The sequence below is a fragment of the Prionailurus bengalensis genome, chromosome E1 (genome assembly GCF_016509475.1).
Source record: "Prionailurus bengalensis isolate Pbe53 chromosome E1, Fcat_Pben_1.1_paternal_pri, whole genome shotgun sequence".
In the NCBI taxonomy this organism is placed as follows: Eukaryota; Metazoa; Chordata; class Mammalia; order Carnivora; family Felidae; genus Prionailurus; species Prionailurus bengalensis.
Genome location: NC_057347.1, coordinates 48,308,216 through 48,328,583, shown reverse-complemented (window position 1 = coordinate 48,328,583; position 20,368 = coordinate 48,308,216). Strand labels below are relative to the sequence as shown.

At 37.8% G+C, this 20,368-nt stretch overlaps 1 protein-coding gene across 7 annotated transcripts in view; it reads right to left on the bottom strand.

Annotated features, from left to right (window-relative positions):
* CEP112 (centrosomal protein 112) overlaps positions 1-20,368 on the bottom strand; it is a 427,630-nt gene that overhangs the window by 301,853 nt on the left and 105,409 nt on the right. For all 7 annotated transcript variants that reach the window (XR_006297953.1, XM_043585075.1, XM_043585077.1 and 4 more), the window contains 5 exons: positions 16,515-16,669; positions 15,840-15,969; positions 14,702-14,794; positions 13,776-13,835; positions 4,796-4,875 (listed from right to left, as the gene is read on the bottom strand). Coding sequence is in view for 6 of the 7 variants with exons in the window: in XM_043585075.1 (XP_043441010.1) it covers positions 4,796-4,875; positions 13,776-13,835; positions 14,702-14,794; positions 15,840-15,969; positions 16,515-16,669 (518 nt within the window). In the remaining variant the exon portion in view is untranslated. The remainder of the gene's footprint in view (positions 1-4,795; positions 4,876-13,775; positions 13,836-14,701; positions 14,795-15,839; positions 15,970-16,514; positions 16,670-20,368) is intronic.

Below are 20,368 nucleotides of genomic sequence, written 5' to 3'. Positions count from 1 at the left end.
ATTCTGTATGAAACTTCAAACGTAGAAGGCACAACTTCCTACATGTTTCAATTTTCACATCACTCACCCTGATAGTCAAAATACTGGTACATATGCTTTATATGAAAGAACCAACTTGTGATATTTAAGCAACATAAATTTCGTAAGAACAATGTCTGTTTCAAAAACAGGTGTAGCTACAGAATGGCACAAGAGAAGACCTGACCCAATAGAAAGGCATATCACGATCTTGCATAAAAAGATTTAACATTAAAAGATGTCAATTCTTCCTCTGTTGAGCTATACGTATTTGACAACATTAACAAAAAGACTAATGGGACTGATGTTTTTTTTTCTTTTTGTAACTAGACAGCTAACTGTAAAGCTCAAGTGGAAACATATAAATAAGAAAGAAAAAGATTCTAAAAAAAGGACCACCGTGGCAGAATAAGAGGTCCTACCAGACATTAAATGTTATTTTTAAACTGCAGTAATTAAAAGAATATGAGGCTGGTGGAAGCCTATCTACAGCTCTGGAGCGGAACAGAAAGTCTAGAAACACATCCAATGATAAAGGCCCTGGGGCAGAACTCAAATGAGGGAAAGACTAGGTTGTTAAATAAATGATCTTGAGTTAAGTAAGCAACCACTGGACAAACAACAAAAACAACAGGATCCCTACCTCACAGCCAACACTGGACACATTCCAAATGGATCACAGATTTAAAGGTTAAAATCAAACCATACAGGTACCAGACGACACATGGAAGAACGGGCATCAGTACCGAACCGGTTACACAGATTATATCAAATGCATAAATTAGATGGGGAAGCAGCTCTTTATGTCCTTACAGGAAATAATCTCTAATGAATACTGATGAGTCAGAATGACGAAAAGAAGGAAGATGAGGATATATGTAGAGTTCACGAGGAAAGACGATGGGGAAGGAATATTTACGCTTGCATATGAAAGGCTACACAAAAACTGGCAACATGGCTCCTTCTGGAAAGGGAAAATACACAGCTAGAAGGCTTAAATGGGAGGGGGCTTTTCCCCATATGCTCTTTTTTTTTCTTTTTTTCTTTTTTATCTTTCAGATTTTAAACCATGGCACTCTATGATCTAGCTTCAGAAAGATTATTTAAAAATTGTAAGGGTACAATTAGCCACTGTTTCACTTTTCCTTACAGTGTTTTTGTTTACAGCAAATTCTAAGCAAGAGCAAACTTAACACCTATTTCTAAATATTTACATATTCAAATATCTTCTAAGTTTGCATTTTATATATTATAAAAATTTGCAAAAAAGTCAGATAAGCCCATGTTTCAGGATTATAAAGTAACTGTGATAAAAATTTAAGGAAGGCAACGATTAAAAAGAAAAATAAAGGAATAGCCAGTTTTCATAAGACGTCTCCTTTGAACAAAAATGCATGTTTGTTTCAGTAATGTCAACAGGCCTCTGGGCTGAGAGGCTAAGGCCCAGATCTGAGTTTGTTTCATCCCTCTGTACTTCTTCTTAAAACCCAGTAGAAGTTTAATTCACACACAGTCATGTATACATATATATGTATATACATATATACATAACAACTACAACCAAAACAATATGTTTTAGTTAAATAAGGGCTTGCTTCCTGTAGGGTCATTTCTCACCATATCATCTAAAGACCAACATTATCATACGTTCTAGTAAAATCACGACTACAAATTTTCAGTACCAATTAAAAACCAGAAAGCTTTTATATGTATGTATTAGTGTGAGGGTAGAAATACTTATAATGTTTACAATTTGACAATGCGAAAGAGTTAAAATGGATCAGAATAAATCTGTTTCAAGGAAGTTTTGTATTTGACTGCAAAAGAAATGCTTGAGAGTATCAATCAAAAAGAAGACTTAGCAATGTTTCATCAAATACTTTAAAACAGACAATGTATACAGTATCTCAGAACCATGCTTTATTATTTTCATAACACAAAAAATTCAGATATCAAATCTGTTAAAAATATATGAATATTGAAAAGGAATAAACCAAATCTATGCTATCTACCTCTCTTGTTTATAGATTTTTAACTTCTCTAAAAATAAAAAAAAATATTTTCCATATTAGTCCTTCAAAGAGCTACACCAAATTACCTTGCTATCTATGGTCATTTTCCATTCATTAGTCTACTATGCTTCCCATATATTTTAATTACTTATCTTTGAAAACAAATGAACACATAGAACTCATACCATTGATAGTTTCAGCTAACTTTCAGTTATTGGAGGATATTAAAATTATTTTCTAGAATAAAAATAAAATAGAAAGCAAAAACTATTTAGGATATGTGTAGAATAAGAACTCTAAGTAGCGCAGTAATAGTAAACTAGCTTTATTTCTGGAAAATAATAACAATAGGCGAATGAGCTTTAAGGAGTCAGCATCTTAAGCGAATGCTGACGGCAAATCAGGGTCCCTCTTTAATAATGAGAGGTTCTCAGGTATCATCTTGAGCTGTTAACTGAAGATTGAGTTGAATACATTTATCATGGGTTCCCACACATATGAATTCCTATGTATGAACTGCTGTCTCTGCTGGTCTCTACCACACATTCAACACACACAGAAGAAATAAACCCTTAATGAGTAAATGAAAAAATGATGAAATGAATAAATACCACCACATTCAAAAGTGAGATTTTCCACTTTGTGTACATTTATCACAGAAAACATTTTGCTAATAATCAAGGCAAATTTCTAGATCATACATAGCTGTCTTCTGGGAAAAATGGAATTGTCCCTGGACCCCAACTGGGTCTAACACAGTTCTTAGATTCAAAAGCAGTAGCAGTCACTCTCCAGACTATTTTCCTTGGGGAGACAGCCAGCTTGGGCTGTTGACTCTGAAGTTCAGACCACACAACAACTTACTCTGTTCCTTTCATGCCAGAATGCTCGTGCTATCCTAGGTGTTGGACTGTTAAGGTCAGACAGACATTTAGTCAAAACGAAGACATCTCCTGCACAGGGAATGGGAGGAACAGGCCTACAGGGGAATTTTAGTAAAAATCTAAAATAAAATAGCCTTTTTAACTCCAAGTAAAATTTGGTATTTTGGTATAGACCTTTAAAGCCTTAAACAATGTGACTTGGCTCAGTGGATGGTAATGTATACAGAAAACTACAGAGGTTTCAGGGGGCTTACACTATCTATCAGTGAACATTAAAAGATACTATGCTATTTTACACATAAACTCTCAATATGCCACTGGAAAGATCTTTCTGAATTCCAACTGCACTTATTGTCAACAACTGAGTATCCAGGACTCTAAGTACTGCCAAAGCCTAACTTGGACTACACAAAATCTTTAAGAACAACAGTATGTCTTGACTTACATCTTCTAAGCCTTCTACTTGAGGATACCACAGTCTATAGACATTGTAAGTACCAAACAAATATTTGTTGACGTACTGTTATTCAAAGGGATCTTCTCTTCTTCAGGGATATAAAATGCAAGTCAACAAACCAATGAAAAAAGTATAGAGAAATTACAAAAGAAGAGAGTTGAAGGAGAACAAAAGAGAAATGAAAATGGTGATAAACTGAATAGATGAAGAAAGTGATTAATCAACATTTTAAGGAGGACAAAATGAATGCAGAATAAAGGGAGGGCATCCCATCCATAAAGAGAGCAAGAATGCCCTAGTTTTGTCCAACTTAGAGCATAAAGCACACTTGTTTCACTTAATGTTTAATGAATATTACAGTTCTCTTCTGACTTTATCTAATTCATACGTAGTGATGTGAACAAATAAGGCATAAGCCCTTGTGTAGATACAAAATTGATACCCCATGACGTCCTAGTACATAAATTATTTTAACATGCTCTATATGGCAACTCAGCTAATACATTTTATTAACAAGGAAAATGAGGGAGAGGAAATGGTCATGCAGTCTTCACAGGCAGAATCTGAAACTAAGTTTGTTTGATTCTGAGTGTTCTTTTTTGGCCTTTCTAGAAATTGTTTGAAGTTTTGAGGAAGAAGGAAAAATCGAATTAGCTGATTCTCTGAGTTAGCTAGATAAAACGTACTCAAGTAAGCTTCCCTTCTTAAATCTCTTTTTTGGGTCAGGTACCCTGTTCTTATCACTCTGTGATAAAATTGCCAAAGGTCTTGAATATCTTTCCAACCAACCCCAAGGTCCTCTGGGAAGGTACTACACACTACCTGACATATGGTGGAAACTCAATATTTATTGACTAAATCAATGTTTTCCAGCTAGAAACCGAACGATAAAACCTACTGATAAGAAGGGCCTAATCAACCTAGTAAATGAATGGAGAAGACAAATAAAATCTGATACTTTAATGTGTATATTTAAGTGTTCTATCATGAGACAAAATCTTTTCTAAACAATGCTTGTATAGTGGTCCATTTTCAAATATAACAACTGGAACATTTCATTACCCAAATTTGTCAAAAAAAAAAAAAAGTCTACAGAGGAATTTCTAAATGTCCTAAGACCTCAATCTTCTTTTTTTTCGTTTTAATCTGTTTTCATTTAAGAGGAAGAAAGCATCTAAAACCACTAAGTTCTATTTTCTTACATTCCTATCACTTAAAAACAGATGAACTGATTTTTCATTTAAAAAAAATGTGCTGGCTAGTAATAAAATTCAGAAAATAGAGATTCACGATGGAAAATGGACTCAAACTAAACCACAGCAAGGCTGTTATAAAAAGATGATGTTTAAGTTCTAGTTACTTCATTAGGCCCACGGATTAGAACAAGAGCATTTTTTAATTAAATATATTACAATTTTACTCACTTCAGTGCTTCCTCAAGTTTATGGATTTTCTTTTGAGCTTCTTCTTTCTCTTTACCAAGTTCACTCTCCAGGTCATGAGTCTGCCATGACAAAAACGGTAGAATTTACCAGAAGGCAAGTGCTCAAAGGAGAAACACAAACAATGAAGCAGTAATCTTAAATCTATTTTTAACATCAAATTAGATTTAGATATTTGAAGACAGAGACTTGGTTAACCACGTTCGTTTACCGTACAACTATTTCACTTACTATACTTTCAATACCTCTTTTCTGGTCAAAGTTCGTAACTGTGTGAATCTACCTGTGTGGGGATTTCCTGTAAAATAAACTGACGTGTAAGACCTTCAAAGCGGGAGCAATCACTTTTGAACTTTTTTTAACTTACATATTAGCCAGAGGAAAGGAATCTCACGAGATTCAGGAGAATGCGATACATGACGTGTCTACATTCTGCAAACATATACAGGTTATGATGAAACAGTCCTCCCTTCCACTGCTGGGGATGGTTTGAACAAGCATCCACTGGGTGTGGGAGGCAATCCCCCCACCATGAGTATCTCTTTCCTAAACGCAGCATCCTTCGAGTTGGGAGGAAGGCAGCGTGAATCATGAGGGCTGGAAATTTCTCTTCACAGAGAAGTCTTCGGGTGCAAATGCACATAAGCATATCCAACAAGGACATTACATGGATCTAGAGGGAAAGGAGACTTTGGGACAGCTGCACGGGAAGGGAGGAGTCAACAGGTAGCCACGGTTCCACACACAAGGGAGCCTGGCTGGGAGGTGAGAAATCAAAAGTCACTTAGTGGGCTGGGAAAACTGGCTGTGTACCTGCTGGCAGCCCAGGTAAGGCTGACAGGGCCACTGGTAGGTACAGGGGCTGGGAGAGGAATGACAGGCAAAAAAACCAACAACACACACACATACACAACACTTCAAACACTGACTCAGTGCTAGCCCAAAATGCCTGTCCTTAGCTGTTTGTATCAGTTTGGATGGAGACCTCTCTAAATTCAAAAACCTTTTCCTTTGAGAGTGCCTGGGTGGCTCAGTAGTTAAGTGTCCAGCTTCGGCTCAGGTCATGATCTCGCGGTTCACGGGTTCGAGCCCCGTGTCGGGCTCTGTGCTCACAGCTCGGAGCCTGGAGCCTGCGTTGGATTCTGTGTCTCCCTGTCTCTCTGCCCCTTCCCTGCTCATACTCTGTCTCTCTCTCTCTCTCAAAAATAAACAAAAATATTTTTTTAAAGAAACGTTTTCCTTTGATAATTCTCTTACATTTTTCTCCTTTGGCGCTTTAGTAAAATCAATACATAAATAAAATCCATTGTCTGTAGACTCAAAGGAGAGGAGAAAGGACATTTTCCTTGAGTTTTTTTATATTTTGATATTCCATGAGAATATCAAAAAGCTTCTACTGGCTGATGTGAGAACAAGAGGTGAGAAAAAAATGGGAAACAGGAACCCACAGGGTGGTGGCAAGGGTAGGGCCTCAGGAGAATGAGGACAGGGGACGCCTCTCCCCCATATTCTAAATAGTAAAGTTAAAATACCTTATCAATACCGACCTCACTAAAAAGAGAAACAGCATCTAACCTGCCTTGTAAATTTTTGCCACTGCATTTATTTTATTTTCCATGAGGAAAAAAATTCAATCGTCCACAATTTTACCAGGTTCTAGACTGAAATTACTGTCTTTCTTCTATTGGATCCCTGGTCTGTACTGTATTATAGGCTTGGCACATAGTAGGCATGCTAAAATGGAGTAAGTACATAATAAAACAACAGAAGCAGCAACCCCACACTGATCTGGTCCCTTTAACGTACAGTATGAAAGAGATTAAAGCCCAAAATTAAACCCAGAGATGACCCAGCGTGGACATTTTGGAAACATACATATTCGTACCGGTAAAATCCTCTCTTGAAATAAAATCTTAAGTAAAAATCCAAACATCCACTAACATAAAAACACAAAGAAAAGAAAAGCTGTTTGAGTGGAAGATGTGGAAATGACATTTGGGAAGTTAACGTCTCAGTGTTAATGTTTCTACTGCTGTCACATGTTTCCCTAGGCTTTTTGCTTAAGTTTCCTCAGTTAATTAATTTTAAGTCTCTTACAAATATCACACAGATTGGGCTTTTGACCCAAATTACACATTTTCTTTTACTAGGGGAGATTATTGAGTTTATTGTCATCAGTAAAATACTCTTTTTTTTTTTTAATGCTTGTTTATTTTTGAGAGAGAGACAGCATGAGTGGGGGAGGGGCAGGGAGAAGGGGACACAGAATCCGAAGCAGGATCCAGGCTCCAGGCTGTCAGCACAGAGCCTGACGCGGGGCTGGAACTCACAAACCGCGAGATCATGGCCTGAGCCGAAGTCGGACGCTTAACCAACGGAGCCACTCAGGTGCCCCAATCACGAAAATATTCTTATTTACACATTTTTTCTTTAGGCTTTTGGGGTCTTTATGTTCCCTTTTTATATAGCTTTTGTTGTTGTTCCAAACTCGTCTATGTTCTGATAGCTTGACATAGATTTTCATTTCACCAGTGATACTACAAAGATATCACAATTATTTTTAACCAATATTTCTAATAGTCAACAAGTGAAAAATCAGCCTGTGTGTCCTATCTTTTTAAGTAACAGCTTAGCACGTTAACTTCTCCTACCCATTCTGTTTTCTTTTAAACCTGGTTGATTTGATCCAGATAACTGTTTTAACATTTTTCTTTACCTACACATCTCTTCTCTCGAGAAATTTTTCCGACATCTGCATTATTTTGTATCATGTACACAAAAAACATTTAAAATTCAACTCTATTTTAGTTAATTGTGGCATGCACCCCTACTTCCTTTTCATTCTTGAGTATTTTCTGTTGTTTTGTTTGATGTGAGGTTTTGCTTATCCTTAGGTGAATTAAAGTACATCAGCCAGTAAGAATTTATTTTCAAAAAGAGTATCTGGGTGACCTATCTCTGAGGCTCTTCACGTCCAAGAAGGTCGGCTGTTGCCCTTGCACTTGAGGGAAAGGGTGTGTATAAGATTACGGAGTCACAACATTTTGGCCTAAAAACAGCATTTGTCACTCTACTGCTTTGAGCCATTCAGATTTGCAACCAGGGAAACTAAACTCCCCTGACCTCGGCCCCCTCTCACCTGGGCCTGGATATTTACAAAACCACTCTCTGCACTGAGGTTCAAATGCTGTTGAATCGCTTTATTGCTTTTTACCTGATACAGGGTGACTCTTCTAAATCCGTATACGGAGACCTTCAGGAAGGTTCTTTCCTACCTTTCCTTTTGTGCGAATCTATTCTGAGCCCCCCTTCAGGAATATCAATTGTATACTCATTTCCCGTTTTCTGCTTTCATATCTACCTCCTGTCTCCAGATGTTTCATTCTTTGCCTTTGCCTTGCAGTCTGCAGGATAATGGTTTGTCCTGATTGACACTTTACAGCATCTGCTCTACCCCACCCCAGCTCCTACGTGAATCTTGGACCTGCTATCGTGTTTTCAGGGTCTCCGCAACCCTTTCCGTGACAAGTACCTCCGTTTTCACTTCATCCTTCTCTTTCCTTATGATGTCTCCTCCTCTTTCACAGACATCGTACTTTCCGGGATTCTACTGATGAATTTTTTTGGATGTTTTCTTTTGGAGTAATACCTATCAGAAGAAACTCTGTTCTCTGGGTCTTCTGTATTGGCCTCCCTTTGCTCTATGCTGTTCTTCCACAGACCCCATCTTGGCTCTTTTCTCCTACTCATTTGTAAAGGGCGTGTTACCCTTTCGGATTTGAGGCTTGGACAAGAACGCGGGGGACACAACCTGGCTTCCGTGACACGCCGGCGGTCTTCTTCTCGGGACCGCCGCTGCAATCCAGGTCCCGGGAAGTCCCCAGGGCGGTGGACTGGGGATTTCTACCGAGGAGGAGTTTTCTCCACACCTCACAGCCTACTTGTGCGGGACTCTGAAGCCACCTGCTACATGGGGAACTCACAGGGAGCCGCTGGCAGGGTTACTGGTCGGTCAGTGATGTTGTGCACATTGGGACTGCACCTCCGCGACGCCCTGCACTGCACCACCAGGGGTTACCCCTGTTCCCTGCTAAGTTTTGTTTTGTTTTGTTTTTCTGGGACTCAGAATGCTCTGCATGAAGGTGTCGTTGAGATTTACCCCTTTAAGTGAAAACTTCAAAAAAATTACCCATACCTTTGAGGAAAACCTATCTGAAGTGACAGGGTGATCTTGAGAGCAAGCTGTGGAGTCAGACTGCATGGGTTTCTACCCTGGTCCTCCGCAAGTTACTTGACACTCTGTGCCTCCGCTGCATCCCCCCCCCACCCTGAAAAACAGGGGTTAACGGTAACTATATTTCAAAAATTGTGATGAGTTAGTACGTGACTCCATGGAAAATAAGTTAATTGTGATGAGTTAATAAACTACTTCCTGTATAGCCCTTAGAACAATTTCAGGAACATAATAATAAATTCTCAGCAAATGTTACCTTCTCACACTGAACACTCTATACATAAAACAGTTTTTTGAAAACCCAAGGTCATTATGAAGACCCAGAGTCACAGTGATGGCCCAGTACAGTAAATCCCTTAGATGGGCTGTCTGCCCTTTCAGAAAATAGCCCCTGAGTTGCTAAGAATTTGAGCTCTTGTAAGTGCTTTTTATCCCTCTCTGTTCAACCTTAACCTTGTCGTCAGGTTTGCAGCTGTGCCTTCCTGACGCCAGTCGGTGCGCTAACGCAAGCACCTTGATCTGATTTATTGCCTCTAAACCACCGGAACCACTTCTGAAGCAGAAGTGGGACCATCTGAGGGGGAGAATGAGAGGCTTCCCTCGGAGGTAAAGGCGCATGTGTCAATGCACAGACCTTTGAGCTGAGGGGTCCTTAAAGCTAGAAGCTGTTTCTTTTTCATGTATGTCTACATCCCTAGCACACTACCTGGCCCACATAAGATCTGTTTATTTGTCCTTAATTGAATACATTTGTATTGGGTGGTTAACTGCCTTTTTGGACTCTATTTTTAGTTGCTACCTATATTCCAGGTAGATATTTATTTTACCTATATTCTATAGTTTAGTTTTTACCTATATTCCAGGTAAATATATATTTTACCTATATTCTATACCTGTGGTGATAAAGATAATGTTTCTGTCAACCTTTCCTTTTTTATGTACTCTACGCAGTGGAGAATAACCTGATCTTGTAATCCTTTCCCTACTATATACGGCTAATACCAAAAATAAATTTTAATCACTTAAATAATGAAAATACAAACCGGAGCGTCAAAGACACAGCACCTATTCCCCAACATGGGAGTCCGATGTAAATAATTGATTGAACTAGACATAACCACACTTATTGAACATTTACTAAATGCATGTAAACATATGTAAAATATTACGTCTATTTTCCCTGGCAGCCCAAGAATTTAAGTGATCCAAAAAAAGGAGTACTCGTATAAATAAGAAAGAGATTCTGCTCTGCAGAAGGACACAGATACACGGTGGCAGACATCCCAGCACAGGAAGGGGCCACGCACCCACACCGTCTGGGTAATTCCACCCCATCCCCAGCCTCGGCTTCCCCGCAAGAGAAACGCAGGCATCGGGCTGCATGACTTCTCACTACAGTATGTTTCACTGTGCCATTTCATTTCTCCCGGACTTCACTCGAGGCACACTGTCCTCTTAAGGAAAACCATGCCAGTAGAAGATGCAAAATACTACACACTATATCCTGTGTAAAGCTGTGACCATTTTAAGTTATTTTAACCTGATTAAAAGAATTATAAGTGAAGGTGAAACACTGGAATACGATTTTGTGATGGTTTCGAGCTCCAGCAGACGCTGTATCTCATCTGTTCCACAGTTACAGCAGAGTAATTATAAGTAGGTATTTTAATTCTCGCACATTTCAGAATATACATGCTTAACATCTGTCTCACAAACTTCTTTAGGTAAACAGTACCATCTTTCACTCTTTGGTGACTGTTTGGAAAACAAGCAATGGGTTATTTGTAGGAGGCAGGTGTTTCCTTGCTAGTAAAATCATTTAGCCCGACCATTTCCTGATTTAACAGATTAGGACACTTCATCAAACAATGACATTTAGTTTTACTACCTATTATTTGTTTGATGTTCAAAGATCTTAAGAGCAGGCAATAGCCGCTAGAGATCAATAAAAACCATTAGATAATATGTGTGTGTGCTTAAATTAGGGACAGCATTTGATGCTGTTTCTCTGACCTCAAAGACAAGTTAGAATCACTCATGCTGCTTTCTTATTGGCATGAGGAAATAATGTCACTCAGATGGCATTTCCTCCTCCTGAACAGATATTCAGAACTAAGTTTTCTACCAAAAGTTACTGAACGTGCACACCTGTAACACCGGCTGACCGACAAAAACCCTACACAACCCACTTGGCTATTGAGTCCACAGTCCAGGACTGTGTCAGATTTATGTCAGCTCTTTGTGCAGTCAAGAAGGATATTCCCTGAGGGGGGTACAAGACATCAAATCTTCAAGGACTGAGATCACAGCAGGTTTAATAAAGAAATAAGAACAGATGTCAATTTAAAAGGGGGAGACTGGGAAATTGATTGTAAAACAAAAAGTGACATGCTGAGCAACATTTTCTTCCAGCGCAAATGAAGTCAGAACACATGCAATGTGACCAATTGTGCTTATTTCTCTTTTAAGGACTGCTATTATTTTAAACACTTCTTATTTACATTGAAAACAATTAACACACTTTAACTACTTACATTATTAAAAAGCTAGGCCAGCTGATACCGTGTGGAAAGGGAAAAAGCTGTAGTTAGGACGCCTCATAAAAAGGACTCAGCTTTGCTCCCCTGTCACTCAGGGAAACACAACAGGAGTGGCTGGGAGGTTACTGGACAGGCACAAACTGAGCTCGAACGTTGTTTCCTGTGTGTGTCCGCCAGGCAGAGGGGCTGATCCAGAAACCTTAATGTACTTTGTGGCTAACTAGCCAAGAAAAGACAGTGGTAGGAGATGGGCTCTCCAGCTCTAACAGTCCTCAGTAGAACTTAACAGGAGTTTGGGATAGGAATACAATCTTGCAAAATTGGTCAATGCCTGCCCTTCTTTTGCTCCCAGCCCCTCCTTCCACCTCATAGGTACCCAGATACTATCTCAGGAAGAGAGCTGACCACAGAGCTTAAAGAAGCAGGAGGCCAAGGTGTTCCTTAATGAACAGGAAGCCAGACATCTGCCCAACGAATGAACAATGGACCGACCAACAAGTACACCCAGAGGGTGCGTTATTCAGTGGGGGTGAGGCTTATGATAACGTATGGTCTTCTTTTAGGAAGAAAAATATTTACGAAGCTGCATGCTCAACAGTAAAAAACTAAAAAAACAAGTTCTTTATTTCAATGAAAATATTTCCCTCTCTCGTTCAGGTATCATTTTGTACACATGAAATATATTTAAGATCTTGCATTGAGGCCGCATTAAAACAGCAGGAGAAAAAACCTTAGCAATAAGAAAATTATAATTTAAAAAATTTTTAATGTTTATTTTTGAGAAAAAGAGAGAGAGAGAGCATGCGAGCAGGGGTGGGGGAGGGAGGGAGACACAAAATCTGAAGCAGGTTCCAGGCTCTGAGCTGTCAGCACAGAGCCTGATGCGGGGCTTGAACTCATGAACTGCGAGATCATGACCTGAGCTGAAGTCAGACACACAACCGACTGAGCCACCCGGGCGCCCCAGAAAATTATAACTTTAAATGGCATATATTCAGGTCAACACATGTCAGTAGAAATATTTACTTTTCCAAATGACAGAAACCCTCTTCCTAGATATTAAGCTCCTGGAAGGCAGAATCTATGCTAATTTATCCTTAACCTTCTCCCCCATTCCAATGACACCTTCGACCAATGAAAGCGTTTAATGAATATCTGCTGAGTGACTATATGGATAAGTGAGATGAGGTATACACAGTGTTTTAAGAATGTTGTGCTATAAAACCTGCTTAATTTTAAATTGTATGTATTTAATTATTGAAGGGTTAATGTTTTTCTCATTTTCTTTTATATGTATATTTTTACAAGTAGATTAATTTGGCTAATATTGCAACAATAAATAATTCCAAAAGCAGCAATAAAATCTTTGCTATTTAACTGTTCTTTACTATCCAGGTTATACAGCAAACAACAAATTCAAAACTAAAGTTTAAAAGTCACAAACCTAGGGGCACCTGGGTGGCTTGGTCGGTTAAGCTCCAACTCCTGATTTCGGCTCAGGTCATGATCTCATGAGCTCAGGTCATGAGCTCACGGTTCACAAGATCATGGGATCGAGCCCGGCATCAGGCTCAGTGCTTACAGTGTGGAGCCTGCTCGAGATTCTCCCCCTCCCTCTCTCTCTGCCCCTCCCTTGTGCGCACACATGCACACACTCTCTCAATAAATAACTAAACATTAAAAAATAAGTCACAAACCTATAGAACCTTGCATTTTATTGCCAAAGGTGTTGATAGTATATCAATAAACCCCCAGTTATTACTGATAACACGGATGCCAGCATATGCAGAATTATTCACTGTTCTAAATAACATGAAACAATTATTCATGAAATTTTTAACTAGTGGACAATTCTTTCATTGTTTTATATTCCTTGGTTAAATATTTAGCATCACCGCACATATGATACAACAGAACACAAACGGATCCTATCACTTGTATCATATTTTTAAACTGGTAGAAAAAAGTACAATTTCAAAGTGTTATTATGAGAAGTTAATACCACAATACTTACTCTTCACTCATTAAATATAATATACATCGATACAATTAATCGAACTAAAGGAGCTGTTGATAAACATGAAAAATGAAGAAGCAAAATTATGATTCTTTAAAGTCTAGAATGCATGGCTTTGTAGAAACCAGCCCTCATGCTCGCTGCCTTACAGTGCCCCACAAAACACATTACCTTTTTCTCATAGGTGTGTTTTAAATGACTTTTCTCCATTTGAAACTTATTTTCTTGATCCTGTGAATAATAAATATTTATTTTTATTATAATTAAAGTTGCTACTGGAGTCAATAAAATTAGTAATCTAAATAAATTCTGGGATGAGCACTGAGTGTTGTATGTAAATGATGCATCAGGGGATTCTATCCCCAAAACCAAGAGCACACTGTATACATTGTATGTTAGCCAACTTGACAAAAAATTATATTAGAAATAAATAAATAAACAAACAAACCAAACTACCTGATGACAAACCCTATTGAAGTTTTGCATATTATGACAAGAGCCCTACCTGTCCAATGATGTAAACTACAAATAGAAATATGAATAGCTTCATGTTAGGGCAGAACAGAAAACCTTAGTCATCTGAAGATGTTAACTACTCTCACAAGGACCTACTTTAGAGTGGAAGAGAAACTTGCCGGCCCTTATTATTAGGAGATTACTTAAAGTAACCAACTGACTCAATATAGAAATAATACACTTGAAATTATATCAGATGCCAGTCTGGCATTTCTTGACCATGAGGGCAAAGGAAGGATCTAGAAGATGTGAAGAAGAAAGAGAAATTATGAAGACTGGTTGAGAGGAATTTAAAGGGAGGAGATTATTCTAAAATAATAATGTATTTAAATAAGGCTTATTTTTTGAATGAATCAAAAAAGATTATTCCAATTAAAATTATTGTTCTTTATTCTCTATATCCCACTAGCATCTTCTTTTGTTAAAATAAATAAGATGAAAAATGTTACAATGTAACAAAAGAAAAAAATGGCTAGTTCCATGTCTGAGGGATTCTTTTAAATCAACTCTTACTTATACATATAATCAAGACAAGGAAAGGTGAGATTTAGCCACTGCCCTGTATAAAAATAAGGACTCACCCTTCGCTGTTGCTTTCTTTGAAGTTCTGATTCCTGGAGCTGCTGTTTTAATTGACAGATGTTCTGTTCTAGCTCTTTAATCATACCAGATGCCTAAAAGAATTTTAAGAATAATGAAAACCAGTACCATCCTAGAACTTCTGGTTGAAGAAATATATCTTTTTTCCCCTCCGATTAAAGGTTTAATCAGAATTAAAATAATCTATAAATCTGAATGAAAAATATTTTTGCAAAAAAGCTTAAAAGTCTTTTAAAGTAAAAATATAAACTAAATTCTGCACAGTATTTAAAGTTATGAAAATACAATACTGATAAAGATAACAGGCTTACAGAAGACATTCTAAATTTTAATTTTAAAATGAAATCCATTAGAATACTTAATTCATAACATAGCAAGTAACTGATTGCATTAGAATTGTAGCTATAGAATTCTCTTTGTGGAAAGCTTCAGTATCAGACACAAAAGTGTGTGGCTGCTAGTAAGGGTTCTTGCAGATGTATGTGATGACAGGAAAACTAAAGCATGGCCCAGATTTCCAAATAATAATAATAATAATAATAATAATGTACATCGTTCTCTAAAAATGTATTATTAACACAACTGAGCATTTCTTCTTGTATTTTTATATGATCTCTCCTTTAAAAACTTTGGTATTAGAAAGGGTTAACTCCTAGCAAAATTTAGTTTATTAAATATTTATGTCATGCTCTGTATTAGACATTTAGCATTTGCAGCATTTTATAATTTTTTTAATGCTTATTTATTTTTCTGAGAGTGAGAGAGACAGAATGCGAGCAGGGGAGGGGCAGAGCGAGTGAGACACAGAATCCGAAGCAGGCTCCAAGCTCTGAGCTGTCAGCACAGAGCCTGAAGCGGGGCTCGAACTCACAAACCCCGAGATCACGACCTGAGCCAAAGTTGGATGCTTAACCAACTGAGCCACACGGGTACCCAAGCATTTTCTGTATTTTAAATACCAATAAAAATCCTTACAAGTTTCAGTTATTCCAAGAATAAAGCAAAAAAGAGACTAATTTCAAATGCCAAATAGTGAGCTTCCCACGTGGCTAATCTACAGCTCTAAGCTGAGTAAAGTAAGTAACTACTTTGTACGACTGTATCTACGGCATCTAATACCTTAGAAGCTGAAAGAGCATGCTCCTTTTTCAGAAGGTTTATATCAGCATCATATTTGGTTTGTAATAGTTTCATGTTTTGTTCATAATCATTCACAAGGTGATCTTTCTCTTTATGTAGTGAGTTGCGCCTAAAAGCAATAAGAGAGTAAAATATACTTCCAATACATTTAGAATCAACCTCTAAAATGAAAATTTTTAGTGAACCAAACTCAAATGCATTATCTTTTTTTTAAATACTTTTTTAAGTTTACTTATTTATTTTGAAAGAGAGAGAGAGCAAGCAAGCAAGCAGGGGAGAGGCAGAGAGAGAGGGAGAGAGAGAATCCCAAGCAGGCTCCGCACTGTCAGCACAGAGCCCAATGCAGGGTTCGAACTCACAAACTGTGAGATCATGACCTGAGCTGAAACCAAGAGTTGCACGCTCAACCAACTAAGCCACCCCAGTGCTCCCTTATCTTTCAATACATCAAACAAGTATCCTACTCACATTTTTACCAACTTCTTAAATGTTATACTTCTTATATTAAATGGGACTTTTAAAATTAATAAATGGCAGTCTCTGTGCTGGAAACCTCCCGAGGTTAAATGTGTAATTAACTCTGGCAAATAATTTTTAGAGTCAATATCAGTACTTTACAGCCACACTTGATAGATATCTGACTTCAGACGATACCTTGCCTTTACTTCTTGTAATTCATTACATGCTATCTGGTAAATTCTCTCAAGTTCCAATTTTTCTTGAATTAATTTCTGTCTCTGTAAATTACTGTTCTCTGCTTCTCCAGTCAGCTGCTGGACACGGGACTCCAGTTCCTTGACCATCTGGTTCTGAAATAGTAAGTCATTGTTAAGAAAGCCCCTGACTGACTTTATAACACTTCTGTATCATTAAGTAGCCTGAAGAAAATATACGCCCCGTTACAGATAACAATACAATATTCTTACTAATAAAAATTAAACCAACCTCTAAATTAACAAAATCTTTAAAAAGAAAAAAAAATGCTTTCTCCCATAGGAGTAAGATCATCATGTTTATATGCTTTTAGCTATTCATTTGTTCGATGAATATTTACTGAATGTGGTATGATTCCAGGATCTATGGACAAACCAGTAAATACGAGAGATGAAGTCCTTATCCTCACAAAATCCTTATCCTTCATGTAACTCAATAACTTGTTAGGTAAGTACTTAGCAATACTCTTTATTCTTCATTTGAAGTTTTAGAAACTTATTAAAATTATAAAGGCAATGTAATAATATTTCTAAATAGAAACTTTAAATTTTAATTTTTAAAATTTTAAAGTGATACACATATCATCAATCAGTGTATAAAAGTATTTTATTACACAGTTGCAGTATTAGTGAAAAAATATTTCATTTGTTTCAGATTTTTATTTACTTACCATTTTGCCAAAAGCACTGCTTTTCCAGGAGTCTTCAAAATCATCACATAATTAAATCATTTCCCTACTACTTGATGCCTAAGTCATTTTGAATTTCTCACCTTTATAAAACTAGATCAAGGTATTTATGACTAGGGGCTTTATCTAAAATTAGGGTAGGCAGGCATTAGCTGAAGGGACAATTGATTTTCATTTTAACAATTAACCTTCCAGTAAGTGTGAGCAATTAGAAAAGGTTAGGATGATATTCCAATTAGTTCTTTCATACTCATCCTGAGATAAACATTCAAAATAAAGTTGAAACATTAAATAATAGTACAACCCCAACACTGTTTATTCGTTCCATCCTTTCTTCATTATAATACAAATTTAGATATATAATTTAAATTTTGGAAACAATAGGTTCTAAATTTGAGAAATGAAAACAATTACAACTAACGTAAAAACATGGTATGAAGATATGGTATATAGAAAATACATACAATTCCTAGCTCAGAGCCTGACACATATCAGATGCTCAGATTTCTTCTCCATGGATCCTATTCATTCTGCCTCTTTATTAATGATCCCTCTGCTTTGGGAATTCCTTTCAGAAGATCATTTTCCAATGTATACTCTAATTTCCTTGTTTCCTAAATATCGATTGACTGGAAGAAACAAAGAAAAGAATACATCCTTGGCCTTCCAGTTTTAAATGGTAGCATAAAAATGATTTTTATTCCTTCTTCTCTTGGAAATTACCAAAAAGAGACCAGATATACTAGCAACGGAAATGAAACCCTGTCTTAGTAAACCCTAAGAGAGAAAAACTTCTCTCTCTGGCTATGAAGGAGTAGGTTGCAATAATAGATCACACTTGCACTGAGAACAAGTGAAAAATCCAAAAGACACCAAGAAAAAAGCAATTTGAAGGCATTCGAGAACTTCCAAGGCAGCTGGGATTTAAGGGGGCCAGAGACAGAAACCGTAGAGAGACCAGCCAACATTCCGTAAGTTGCGGCATTCCTGAGGATGAGGCATGGCAATTAGAGCAGGCCTAGGCAGCCAGGACTTGAAGAATCAAGATCCCTGAGAGAAAAGGTTCACAGAAGAAGGGACTCCACACAGAAAGCTTTCTCCTCGAGGCATCTGCCAAATTTCTAACATTTACAGGACAGATGCCCATGAGACCAAGGGAAAAGATTCTGAAAAGCAGACTAGACTTTTCAGCAGTATCACTGAGGAGTGAAAAAACTGTAGATTATTCAAGGAGGAAAGCCCCTGGTAACGTCAGAGACTTTCACTTGAAACTGTGTAGAAGGCCACACTAGGAGTTGGGGTGAATCAAGAGGTAGACCAAGGACTGCAACCCTGCCTTGAGCCATTTTGGTCACTGAATGGATCAAGGAAAGTTGTCTCCACACAAGATCCTTCTTGGAGGTTAGGGTGGTGCCTCTCTGGAAGAAGGTAACATCATCCAGATCATTTATTATCATTCATACACAATGTCTAGCATTCAATCAGAAAACAGGCATGGCGGTGCCTGGGTAGCTCAGTAGGTTAAGTGTCCGACTTCGGCTCAGGTCATGATCTCACAGCTCGTGAGTTCTAGCCCCAGGTCAGGCACTACGCTGACAGCTCAGAGCCTGGAGCCCGCTTCAGATTCTGTGTCTCCCTCTCTCTCTCTGCCCCTCCCCAACTCATGCTCTGTGTCTCGCTCTCTCTCAAAAATAAATAGACATTAAAAAACTTAAAAGAAGAAAATATAAGGCATGTCAAAAGTTAGAATCAAGAGGATAAAAACCAGAAATCAACATGCAGATGGCCCAGATACTGAAATTTAAAAATGTATGATGAATTTGTTACATGACTCAAAATATATAAGGAAGGTCTGCTAAATTAAATGATGATCAAATATAAATGCAAGAATACTCCAAGAAAGGATGACCCAAGGCTGGAGATCTTAGAAAATATCATCAGAACATAGTTATCCAAAGTAAGTGGATAATCTGTTGCCTGGTTCAACAATAGCATATGCACAGGTTGTGACGATAGCATCTCTGAACCCAACCTGGCATGAAGAATAAGCAGGAAAGTCAGGGCTCTGTGAAAAATCACATACACCCATATTCATAGGAAGCAAATTAGGACTGAGGTCAATTCAGGAAAAGAACAACAGCATAGGAAGTCTTACAGTGCCTGTAGAATAATAAATGCCAATAGATTCACCCATACATACCCCTGCACAGTAAGACAGCTATTCATTTTATTATTTTTAATTTATTATTATTTTATTTTCATCATCTATTTTTAAAGCATTTTCCTAACACTCATGGTGTCTTACACAAAATAGACACAGAGTAAATAAAATAAATTTATGAGAAAGCATACAGGCGTATATGAAATAGCTTAAGACAATAATATTTACACAACATAAACTTTTTTTTTTAATTTTTTTTTAACGTTTATTTATTTTTGAGACAGAGACAGAGCATGAACTGGGGAGGGGCAGAGAGAGAGGGAGACACAGAATCTGAAACGGGCTCCAGGCTCCAAGCCGTCAGCACAGAGACCGACGTGGGGCTCGAACTCGCGGACCGTGAGATCATGACCTGAGCCAAAGTCGGATGCTTAACCAACTGAGCCACCCAGGCGCCCCGACGTAATCTTTTTTAAACTGAATACAAAGAACTAAAGGGATACAAAATAACAGAAGCCTCAAAATGGGGTAAAAAGTTATTCAGGAAAAGAGATGTTGGTGTCAGATCATACTTTGCAGGCTGTGACAGGCAGCGTGGAGGGAAATTCGGGGTAGGGAACAACAGGATGAAGGAAGGAACAAATAACTGTATACATAATGACAAACAGATTACCATGTATGCAGAGAATATCCTCCCACATCGTGAACTCAAATGTGGCATTCGGAAGACAAGGCTGGAGTTCCTGAATGGGCATGGCTTATACGAAGAACTTATAATAGGCATTAGATTAGTAATTAAAGTTCTTGATCATGGGTAAATGGGACAAACCGCATTTGTGAGATACAGAACAAGAGGAGATAGGGACAGGGACTAGCAGGTTACTAGAAGGGTCCTGGAATGAGGCAACAATGGCCTGAACTCAAGCGGTAGCTGTGGAAACAGAA